The sequence below is a fragment of the Gossypium arboreum genome, chromosome 10 (assembly GCF_025698485.1).
Source record: "Gossypium arboreum isolate Shixiya-1 chromosome 10, ASM2569848v2, whole genome shotgun sequence".
Classification (NCBI taxonomy): Eukaryota; Viridiplantae; Streptophyta; class Magnoliopsida; order Malvales; family Malvaceae; genus Gossypium; species Gossypium arboreum.
In genome coordinates, this window is record NC_069079.1 from 39,318,302 (window position 1) to 39,331,465 (window position 13,164).

General features: G+C 36.1%; 1 protein-coding gene across 1 annotated transcript; it reads left to right on the forward strand.

Annotated features, from left to right (window-relative positions):
* Positions 1 to 10,759: 10,759 nt before the first annotated feature.
* On the forward strand, positions 10,760 to 11,287 carry LOC108487899 (uncharacterized mitochondrial protein AtMg00810-like). The gene has a single exon (XM_017792238.1). The coding sequence runs from the start codon at positions 10,760 to 10,762 to the stop codon at positions 11,285 to 11,287; it is 528 nt and encodes a 175-aa protein (XP_017647727.1).
* The last annotated feature ends 1,877 nt before the right edge of the window (positions 11,288 to 13,164 follow it).

Consider the following 13,164-nt stretch of genomic DNA (forward strand, 5'->3'; position numbering starts at 1 on the left):
AGATAGTGGTTGTGCGAGTCACATGACAGCTGATGCAAGCATCTTCAAGAATGTTGACAAAAGGTTTCATTCCAAGGTGAAAGTTTAAAATCGCCAGTATATTGAATCAGTTGAAAATGGAGATGTTTTGATCAAAAACTCCATTAGGTACTAAACTTGTCTCAGATGTTCTTTTAGCTCTTGACATAGACCAAAATATGCTAAGTGTAGGACAGTTGCTCGAGAAAAAAAACTATTTTGTTTTGTTCAAGGACAACAAATTTTTAATTCTTGATCCAAGTGGATTTGAGCTCATATCAACAAAGATGGCAAATAGAAATTTTGCTGTAAATTGGAACTTAGCAACTTCAACATTATATACCAACTTGCTGGATGAAACAAAATTGTGGCACAGAAGAATGAGACATGTTAACTACAAAACCTTAAGTCAAATGTCCAAGAATAAATTAGTTGAAAACTTATTAAATATGGTGGAACATGAAGATGTATACGAGGTATTCCAGGTTGGAAAATAGGCGAGGTCTCCATTTTTTGAGAACACAGCATGGCGAGCCATTGAAAAATTGCACTTAGTACATACTGTAACACCCCAAACCCGGCCCAGACGTTATGGCCGAATCTGACGTGCCACATTGGAGTTGAAAAACCTACGTTCCGTTTTTAGTGTTTTAAAATCATATATTTTGTTGAGTTAACAAAGTGTATGGAAGCCGGGCACCGTAGGTATCCGAGAGAGGAGGTGAGCCATGAAGGTCGCTTAAGTACCAAGCTCTTTAATTGGATCCAATCCTAGACATGCCCACAACCATAGCCACACTTTGTTATATCGAGTTTAAATTTGTTTAAGTGGACGTCTTTGATAAATCGATTAATCGTGGTGTTGAGATATTTTAAAAACAAGTATCATTTTGAAAACACGCCCTAAGTCTAGCCCATTTGAATAATTATTAACCAATTTTAAAGTTATTAAAATTAAAATAATTCAAAAGAAATAAAAGGAAAGTTAAAATTGGCCTTATTACAACCCAAAAATAAATAATAATTAAAGGAAATTAAATAAAAACCAACGCTTATTTAAAGGTCCAAAAGCGATCACCGTGGCCACTCTGAATCCTCTCCTACCAAGCCCCACATCAAGGCTCACCCGCAAGGTTAAGGAAAGGGGGTGAGTTTGGAAACTCAGTGTGCAACAAGCCCCTTCCAGAGCCCAAAAACAATAACAGCCTGTTGGGTCTAAGCCCAAATCCAATTTCAATATATACTGGGCCATAGCCCTTTTCATGTTTCATATTTCATAACACTGGGCCGAAGCCTTTTCATATTTCATATTATCGGGCAAGCCTTTATCAGAATCAGATGGCCCTTAGGCCCATTTCAATATCACATATAATTTCAATGAAAGAATGCAACCCATTTGGGGAGACTACTCAACCCACCATCCGCTACTCTCCACTGTACCAACCAACACACCATGTGGGATTAACTCGACCCACCCCGCCATACTCTCCATGGCAAAGATAGTTTGTTTTATCATATAACCGGAGGCCTAGCCTCTTTTAATAATCGGGCAAAAGCCCTTTCAATAATCGGGCATAAGCCCTTTAATAATCGGGGCATAAGCCCTTTTGATAATCGGGCATAAGCCCTTTTGATAACTGGGGCATAAGCCCTTTAATAACTGGGGCATAAGCCCTTTAATAACTGGGGCATAAGCCCTTTTACACTTCCTCCATCCATATAAAAACCCAACCCAATGCAGTTATAATTACCTCTTGTGCATATCATACATATCATGTGCATATCATACATGTCATGTGCATCTCATACATACCATATTTATCAAAATCCCATGTATTAAAATCATATATAAACCCTAGGGGTATAATAGTCATTTTTACTTAAGGGCAAAACGGTCATTTTCATGGTATAAGGGTAATCTCATAATTTTACCAAAAATTAGGGTTTCCATGTTCATTAACGATTACTAACAATCTATGGGTGCAAACAGTGATTCTGGCCCATTTTTAGCTAACGATTACTAACAATCCAAGAACGCCAAAAATCACATTCTTACCTTTTCCATTGTTCTCGATCACCGTCTCATCGATTCTAACTAACTAGTGAGCGTTAAACTCTCACAAGTCCTCGAAATGCCGAATTTCGGCATTTCGACTTTCGCATTTTATCGCTTTAAGCTATGAAAGGGTTCGTTACACACGATTTGCGATATTCCTTGACGAGATCTCCTATGCGATTTCTCCTATAATCAATTGTTAAATAGATCAGCTCGCAATAATTGAACCAAATCAAGAACTTTCCAATATTAACACTTACACATTCGCCACCATCTATAATGGCCTTAGGCACCTTACCTTTGTCGCGATTGATGACTAGGCCTAGCTACTCCGTGATCCAAGCTACTCCAAATCGACACTACACCTTGTCGCTCCTTCAATAAATAAACCAAAATATTAAAAGAAGACCCCATAAAGTCTATGCCCATATTCGCCATCTCCCTAAATTAGAGAGGTTTCGCTTTTCTTAAACTCCCTAATATTGAATTGATTAAAGCTACGAGCACTTACCAAGGTTCACTTACCCAAACAGTTTCAATCCGTGTTAACTCCGATTCAACGCATCATGCACTCTAAAACACTAGCAGAACCCGTACCACAAGGATCCTACGAATCGGCCACCAAGTCACCCAAGGGTGCTGTGCTTTTGGCTTTTGGGTCACTTTATAAAGCAATCGACTTCCTTTGACTCCTTCGGGATTTGGCTTGTTGATATTCGGTTAGCAATGAAAAGAATGATCGGTTCAACTTTTACTATAAATGAAAGAGAGGAAGAATGAGAGGTAGAGAGTTTGTGGAAGAAATAACGGAAGAGAAAAAGAGGATTAGCTTAAGAACAATCGGCAAGAGGAGAAAGAAAAGAGAAGAGGGGAATAGATGAGAGAAGGAAAGAAAATAATTAAAAAAAATGAGAAAATTGTTCAGCTTTTGGGAAAAATAGAAAATAATAAGAGCAAAAAGAAATAAGATTAAGATTAGAATAAAATAAAATCCTTTTCCAATTTTAATTCCTTCCTTATCTCCTTAATTCATGGCCATAATCAAAGTTTGAATTTAATTCAAACTCTCCATCACTTGAGCAAAGTCCCCATTCAATTAATCCTCCTGCACTGGTAGCATTTCAATCCCAGACGGTCCTTCCCACGTATGTTCAGCAAAAGAAACACCCTTTAGCGATGACGTTGTTCGAACACAGGACCTCCAGTTGCCCAAAGATCTTCTTGCCACCGACGACGCATTTGCTTTCAATAATATACCGTCCCATTTTATCTTAAAGGTTACTCTGAAGTCCGTTCATTTTGAAAATATAACATTAAAACATACCTTAGCTCGACTCGAACCCCGGACCTCCGTCCGCCTTGCGCCCACGCCTATGCTATTGGCCACCGCACTGGCTTCCTTCCTTGCTAATATATGGCCACAATAAATTATAAACCTTACCGCTTGATTCGCCCACTTTAAAAATAAAACAGATTCACTCACATACGGAATCGAACTGCGACCTCTTTAACACACACATACGTTGCTTGTCAATGCACCACGTGCTCTCTTTGTGTCAAACTTCATTCGTAACTTCCTTTAAGGCCTATTCCAACCGCAACCTATATACAAAAAAAAACTCACATTTGCGCACGCAGGAATTGAACCTCGGTTCCTTTCTGCCTAACACTCCTAACCAACGGACCAGACTCCTCCTTATGTCTAATTTTAGCCTAACTTATTAATAAACCTTAATGTCCAGATCCCTAAAGAAGCAAAAATAATAATTTTTTGCTAGAGTCTTGGTCCGAATTTTTCCCACACTTTAAATACTTCTAAATTTATTTAAAACTAAAATAATAATAATAATAATAATAATAATAATAATAACCATAATAATGAAGATTTCAAATACGATAATATATATAAATTTTTTCCTAATAATAATAATTATAATTTCCATAAATCAATGAAAATAGATACAGTAAAATTTTTTGATAATATGTTAATTTAAACACTAAATTAACAACAATAATTGTATAAATATATTTGTATCTAATAATTATAATGATAATAATTTTCATAAAAATTAAAATATTAGTACTAACATAAATATTTTATCAATATATATATTTAAACACTAGTAATATTCAAAACTTCTCAATATTCAGGTTTTCTTCTATCCGAATCCCAGACTCAAAGCCCAACTCTTCTAGGCCCAATTTTTGGGGCGTTACAACTCTATCCCCCTAAAAAAAATTTTGTCCTCGAAATTTCCAACTATCAACTAACTGTATTACTCAAGTCAAACCACTATGCTAATATGCTATCGCTGCGCACTCTGATCTAAATAATTTTAATACGACCCAGAACATCTAATTACCGAAATAAAGAAACGTGTAACACACACTCAAATAGAATAAACTTTGCAATCCCGAGCTCGATGCTCCTTGGACCCACATCTAAGACATGCTCCTGTCTTCCTATGGCATTCACCCGAATGACGCCCGTTGCAGTCTTTGCAGGTTGGAAAGTTTGGTCGTGCCTGAACATGTTTCACAGAACGAGGCTTAGTTTTCTGAGAACTAGAATCCTTCCTTTTCTTACACTCCAAGCACCCTGCTTGAAGTGCTTCCCTAATTTCCTTAATTTTTGTATCCAATACTTCCTCTACCACTTTCCTTACTAACTCGGCCAAGGCCTCAAGACCAAGCTCGAGTTACTGCATTGCAAGTTGGCGAGACTTTGCTTACCCGCAGAATCCATATCAATGCTTTACATTACCAGTACACATATCAAATAACTACAAAGATCTCAAAAAAATATACTATTTATTTATATGTCTTATGCAGAGATAGTATTTTAGAGTTTCTATTTTCACAGAATCATAGCCTAGCTACAGTCTCGATATTCTAGGGTTTTACAGCTCTACCTTATCTAGAGTATCATAGTAGGGTCTCAGTTCTATTCATAGCATCATATCAATATCACATAACGTAAAGAGAGTATACTTACAGACTTGGTGCCGGGGATTCAGTGCGCCACTTCTTTCTCCAATCCATTTAAAACTCAAAAAGCCATATTTTTGCTTATAGAGGGTAGAAATTTAAAAATTTTGATTTGAAAGCACCCTTATTTTGAAACTCTTGTTTAAAACATAAAAACTTGTACCATTTTAACAAATATACTCCGCAAAATATCTTTAAAATGAACTTTTCAAAAACCATCTCCAAAAATACCCTTCTTAGGCCTAAGTTTTCGAAAAAAATTTTGGACCCGATCCACAACCGAGTTGTTGCAACCTAGGCTCTGATACCACTAAATGTAACACCCCAAACCCGACCCAGACGTTATGGCCGAATCTGACGTGCCACATTGGAGTTGAAAAACCCACGTTCCGTTTTTAGTGTTTTAAAATCATATATTTTGTTGAGTTAACAAAGTGTATGGAAGCTGGGCACCAGGTAGGTATCCGAGACAGAGGAGGTGAGCCATGAAGGCTGCTTAAGTACCAAGCTCTTTAATTGGATCCAATCTTAGACATGCCCACAACCATAGCCACACTTTGTTATATCGAGTTTAAATTTGTTTAAGTGGACGTCTTTGATAAATCGATTAATCGTGGTGTTGAGATATTTTGAAAACAAGTATCATTTTGAAAACACGTCCTAAGTCTAGCCCATTTGAATAATTATTAACCAATTTTAAAGTTATTAAAATTAAAATAATTTGAAAAGAAATAAAAGGAAAGTTAAAATTGGCCTTATTACAACCCAAAATAAATAATAATTAAAGGAAATTAAATAAAACCAACGCTTATTTAAAGGTCCAAAAGCGATCACCGTGGCCACTCTGATCCTCTCCTACCCAAGCCCCACATCAAGGCTCACCGCAAGGTTAAGGAAAGGGGGTGAGTTTGGAAACTCGATGTGCAACAAGCCCTTTCGAGCCCAAAAACAATAACACTGTTGGGTCTAAGCCCAAATCCAATCTCAACATATCTTGGGCCATAGCCCTTTTCATGTTTCATATTCCATAACACTGGGTCAAGCCTATTCATATTTCATATTCTTGGGTCAAGCCTTTATCAGAATTCGGTATGGCCCTTAGGCCCATTTCAATATCACATATAATTTCAATGAAAGAATGCAACCCATTTGGGAGACTACTCAACCCACCATCCGCTACTCTCCACCCGTACCAACCAACACACCATGTGGGATTAACTCGACCCACCCCACCATACTCTCCATTGGCAAAGATAGTTGCTTTATCATATAACCGAGGCCTAGCCTCTTTTAATAATCGGGCAAAAGCCCTTTCAATAAGCAGGGGCATAAGCCCTTTAATAATCGGGCATAAGCCCTTTTGATAATCGGGCATAAGCCCTTTTGATAATCGGGCATAAGCCCTTTAATAATCGGGCATAAGCCCTTTAATAATCGGGCATAAGCCCTTTTGCACTTCCTCCATCCATATAAAAACCCAACCCAATGCGCTTATGATTACCTCATGTGCATATCATACATATCATGTGCATATCATACATGTCATGTACATCTCATACATACCATATTTATCAAAATCCCATGTATTAAAATCATACATAAACCCTAGGGGTATAATGGTCATTTTACCTAGGGGCAAAACGGTCATTTTCATGGTATAAGGGTAATCTCATAATTTTACCAAAATTAGGGTTTCCATGTTCATTAACGATTACTAACAATCCATGGGTGCAAACAGTAATTACGCCCATTTTAGCGAAATCGAGTTATTGGGCCTAAAACCCTAATGGGCCCTACTTAGCCAATTTCGTCATCTAGGCCCATTTAGCCTATATTCCATAACGGTTTTAACGGTCTTATCATGCCATATAACGATTTCGTTTTCTACCAATTTTACCCAAATGGGCCCTAAAGCTCAATGGGCCCCACTTGACCCTCGAGGCCCAACTTACCAAGAACGTCAAAATCACATTCTTACCGTTTCCATCGTTCTCGATCACCATCTCATCGATTCTAACTAACTAGTGAGCGTTAATTTGCTCACAAGTCCTCGAAATGCCGAATTTCGACATTTGCTTTTGGCATTTTATCGCTTTAAGCTATGAAAGGGTTCGTTACACACCTGATTTGCGATATTCCTTGACGAGATCTCCTATGCGATTTCTCCTATAATCAATTGTTAAATAGATCAGCTCGCAATAATTGAACCAAATCAAGAACTTTCCAATATTAACACTTACACATTCGGCCACCATCCATAATGGCCTTAGGCACCTTACCTTTGTCGCGATTGATGACTAGGCCTAGCTACTCCGGAGATCCAAGCTACTCCAAATCGACACTACACCTTGCTGCTCCTTCAATAAATAAACCAAAAATATTAAAAGAAGACCCCATAAAGTCTATGCCCATATTCGGCCATCTCCCTAAATTAGAGAGGTTTCGGCTTTTCTTAAACTCCCTAATATTGAATTGATTAAAGCTACGAGCACTTACCAAGGTTCACTTACCCAAACGGTTTCAATCCGTGTTAACTCGATTCAACGCAATGCAGACTCTAAAACACTAGCGTAACCCGTACCACAAGGATCCTACTGAATCGGCCACCAAGTCACCCAAGGGTCTTTGTGCTTTTGGCTTTTGGGTCACTTTATAAAGCAATCGACTTCCTTTGACTCCTTCGGTTTGGCTTATTGATATTTGGTTAGCAATGAAAAGAATGATCGGTTCAGCTTTTACTATAAATGAAAGAGAGGAAGAATGAGAGGTAGAGAGTTTGTGGAAGAAATAACGGAAGAGAAAAGAGAGGGATTAGCTTAAGAACAATCGGCAAGAGGAGAAAGAAAAGAGAAGAGGGGAATAGATGAGAGAAGGAAAGAAAATAATTAAAAAAAAATGAGAAAATTGTTCAGCTTTTGGGAAAAATAGAAAATAATAAGAGCAAAAAGAAATAAGATTAAGATTAGAATAAAATAAAATCCTTTTCCAATTTTAATTCCTTCCTTATCTCCTTAATTCATGGCCATAATCAAAGTTTGAATTTAATTCAAACTCTCCACTGCTGAGCAGTAGTCCCCCATTCAGCCGAATCCTCCTGCAGCTGGTAGCATTTCAATCCCGTACGGTCCTTCCCACGTGCGTTCAGCAAAAAGAAACACCCTTTTGCGCATGACGTTGTTCGAACCTGGGACCTCCAGGTTGCCCAGCATGCTGCTGGCCACTGGGACGCGCATTTGCTTTCAATAATATGCCGTCCCATTTTATCTTAAAGGTTACCTGCTGAAGTCCCGTTCATTTTAAAAATATAACATTAAAACATACCTTAGCCTGGACTCGAACCCCAGACCTCCGTCCGCCTTGCGCCCACGCCCATGCTGTTGGCCACTGCACCAGGCTTCCTTCCTTGCTAATATATGGCCACAATAAATTATAAACCTTACCTGCTTCAGTTTTGGCCCACTTTAAAAATAAAACAGGATTCGCTCACGTACGAAATCGAACCTGCGACCTCTTTAACACACACATACATTGCTTGTCACTGCACCACAGGCTCTCTTTGTGTCAAACTTCATTCGTAACTTCCTTTAAGGCCTATTCCAACCGCAACCTGTATACTAAAAAAAAAACTCACATTTGCGCACGCAGGGAGTCGAACCTCAGTTCCCTTTCTGCTGCCCAATACTCCTAACCACTGGACCAGACTCCTCCTTATGTCTAATTTTAGCCTAACTTATTAATAAACCTTAATGTCCAGATCCCCTAAAGAAGAAAAAATAATAATTTTTTTGCTAGAGTCTTGGTCCGAATTTTTCCCACACTTTAAATACTTCTAAATTTATTTAAAACTAAAATAATAATAATAATAATAACCATAATAATGAAGATTTCAAATACGATAATATATATAAATTTTTCCTAATAATAATAATTATAATTTCCATAAATCAATGAAAATAGATACAGAAAATTTTTGATAATATGTTAATTTAAACACTAAATTAACAACAATAATTGTATAAATATATTTGTATCTAATAATTATAATGATAATAATTTTCATAAAAATTAAAATATTAGTACTAACATAAATATTTTATCAATATATATATTTAAACACTAGTAATATTCAAAACTTCTCAATATTCAGGTTTTCTTCTATCCGAATCCCAGACTCAAAGCCCAACTCTTCTAGGCCCAATTTTTGGGGCGTTACACATACTGACATTTGCAGACCCATGGAAACAAGTTCACTAAATAGAAGTAGACACTTTGTGTTATTTATAGATGACAGTATAAGGTTCTGTTAGGTGTACTTCATGAAGAACAAGTATAAGGTAGCTGAAATCTTGTTCAAGTTTAAAGCCATTGTTGAGAATTAAAGTGAATGCAAGCTCAAAATGGTAAGATCAGGTAATAGGGCAGAAAACCTTAGAAAAGTTTGACAAATTCTACGAAGAAGCTGGTGTGCATCATCAACTAAGCAATGTGGACACTCCACAATAGAATGGTGTAAGTGAAAGGAAAAATAGAACTGTGATAAACATGGCTCGCTGCTTGTTGTTTGAAAGTAGATTGCCAAATGATTTCTGGGTAGAGGCAGTAAACATTGCTATTTATCTGCTAAACAGACTAATTATTAAAGTGATTGAAGGGAAGACATCATTTGAAGCCTGGTATGGTTTTAAACCTTCTGTTTTACATTTAAAGGTATTTGGTTGCACCTATTTTGTTCATGTTCCAGAAGAGAAAAGAAGCAAACTGGATAATAGATCACTGCTAGGGATATTTGTTGGACATTCCAATGTTAAAAAATGATACAAAATCTATAATCCTTTCACCAAGAGAGTGAACATAAGCAGAGATGTGGAGTTTGATGAAATAAAAATCTGGATTTTGATTGCAATAGAGGAGGAGATGTGTGAACAAAGGAGTCTAAGACCTAATTTGCAAACGACTGGGAACTAAACTAAAAATGATGAAGTTGATAAACAACCTGTATGAGGAACCAGGTCCATCACTGAAATCTATCACTAGTGTAATCTGGCAAAGCTAGAACTAGTCACTTTTGAAGAGGCTGCTTAAGAAGCTAAATGGAAAAGAAGTATGAAAGATAAGATCACCATGATAAAAAAAAAATGAAACATAGGAGCTTGTGGATAGACTGGTTCACAAGAAAGTGATTAGAGTTAAGTTGGTGTTCAGAACCAAGATGAATCTTGATGGATCAGTCAGCAAATATAAAGCTAGGTTGGTTGTGAAGGCGTTTAGGCAACAATATAGAGTGGACTTCACTAAAACCTTTTCCCTTGTTGTGAGGTTAGACACCATAAGGCTACTATTGACTCTTGCTGCTAAAAAGGTTCGAGAATACATCAAATAGATGTGAAGTCAGCCTTCTTAAATGGTTTTTTGAAGGAAGAGATTTATGTTGAACAACCACAAGGGTTCACAATACCCGATTGCGAGGCCAATGTGTACAAACTGCATAAAGCTTTGTATGGTTTGAAGCAAGCACCAAGAGCGTGGTATGAAAGAATTGACAATCACCTTACAAAGATGGGTTTTGAAAATAGCATCAGCAAACCCACCTTATATGTAAAGAAAACTGGTAATGAAATACTTATTATTTCATTATATGTTGATGATTTACTTGTGATTGTAAACAACAACAAACTGGTGATTGTATTTAAGAACTAGATGCAAGAGAAGTGTGAAATGCCAGACTTAGGTGAAATGACATACTTCCTCGGTCTGGAGGTGAACCAAGCTCACAATGCAATCTTCATAAACCAAAAGGGGTTCGCAATAAAAATCCTACGAAGGTATAGTATGGAGAATTACAAACCTATGAGCACTCCCATCGCTCAAGATGAGAAGCGCACCAGTAGTGAAGATGTTGAAAAGCTTGATGAAACAAGTTATAGATGCTTAGTGGGATGTTCGCTTTACTTGACAGCATCCAGACCTGACATCATGTTTGTTGTAAGTCTATTGTCAAGATTCATGCATTGTTGTAATGTGGACCACTACAAAGTAGTAAAAAGAGTTCTACGATACATGAGAGGAACTTTAGATCATGGAGTGAAGTTTACGAGGACTGAAAAGGTCAAGCTACTTGGGTATTCAGACAGTGATTGGGGTGGATCTTCTGAAGACATGAAGATTACTTTAGGCTATTTCTTCACTCTAAGATCAAATGTGTTCTATTGGAGCTCGAAGAAGTAAGAAATAATAGCACAGTCAACTACTGAAGCTGAGTATGTTACAACTATAGCAACTATAAATCAAGCTATTTGGTTGAGAAAACTACTGAATGATTTAATTTTGAAGTAAGAAGAAGCAACAGAGATCAAGTGTGAAAGCCAATCTGTTGCTGCAATTGCAAAAATCTGGTGTTCTATGGTAGAACAAAACACTTCAAAATCAAGTATCACTTTTATGAAAGTGAAGCAAGCTAAGGAAGTCACATTAGTTCATTGCAGTTCACAAGATCATTTTTTGACAATTTAACACTACCGCTTGGGAAAATGAGGTTTGAAAAGCTACATTATGATATTAGAGTTCGGAGCATAGAGGTCAATGAGGAGTGTTGTGAAATGACCATCTATGCGACCTGCGAGCTCACCAAACTTGAGAACTCACCTATGAGCTCTTCACTCTGCAAGTTGCCAACTTGCCAACTTGCCAACTTGCATTGAAACTATGATAAATTTTGATTAGACATTTTGGCAGATGATTAGACAGAAACCAATCAATTAAAAAGAAAGTTATATGAATCTAGTTACTGAATTAAGCCAAGTTGTAATATTTTATTATTATTTTCATCTTATTTAAGCTTAATCTTTCATGTAAACTTTGTATCACCTTTTAATAAAACAAGTTCATCGCAAACTTTTTCTTCATTTTTGATCATTTTTGCTTTTGTTTCAACCTTTTCCTTATCAAATTTTCAACATCGCCAAACAACCAAACCAAAAATGACACGTTCTAGTAGGTATGGTTGCTAAAATGCCTCAGCTTCCTAGGGACCGTCATCTTCATTCCTCTTCTTCTAGGACAGACTCTTCCAATTCGAAAGAAGGTACCCTTCGTATAACTTCAGGTACTTGTACTTATTGCTCGTATTTTGCGTTTGGTGTGATTGATGGATGCTAATTTTTGTATTGTTCAATTTGATACAGGTAATACATCTTGGAAAGGTAATAAAAGTCCTGGAGAAAAACTTTTGGGTTGTGATAACAGAAGGCAAAAACTGGTCTTTTTTTTAATAAAACTAACCCAAAAAAATTAATTAATTACTTAAATGACCTATTTTTTTGATAAAATGAGAAAATAACCTAAAATCTACAGTAAAAGTTGGTGAGCCTTGGCACCACCAACATGCCACGTTAACAATCGGGATAAAAAAAACATTTTTTTGGTGGAGCCATGTAGAATGACGCCACCTGTATAAATACTTGAGAAATATTACTATTTTTGAAAAAATGGGGGGCTTTAAGCAAATTTACATTTTTCTGGTGGAGCCGAATAATTTGGCACCACCAGATTCCAGCGCCCTACTCTGCTGCCTATGGTCTTTTTTCTGATTTTTTTATTTGTTTTTCGTTTTTATTTGTTTTTTTGTTGTTGTTTGTCCTTTTTCTTTTTAAAATTTTTAATTTCCTTTTTCAGTTTTTTATTTGTTTTTCTTTATTATTATTTATTTATTATTTTTATAATATTTTAAATATTTTATAATATTATTTTTATAATTTTAAATATAAATTTTAATATTATAAAACATTTAAAATATATTATTTTAAAGATATGACCTTTCAAACTTATTATTTGTTTTTAATATTTAAATGTATATTTTAAAATTTTAAATATTATTTTAAAATTACTTTTAAAGATATTCAAACGTTTTTTAAAATTATATTTAAAATTTTAAAAAATATATTTTAATTAGTGGAGCCATTTAGAATGGGTCCACCACTTTATTATAAGTGCAATTTTTTTAAATGTGTTTTTAATATAAAAATTTAAAATTTGCTATTTTATTTTGGGGGAGTCATTCTTTACGGCTCCACCACTTGGTTCTCTAACATATATAGAATAGTGAA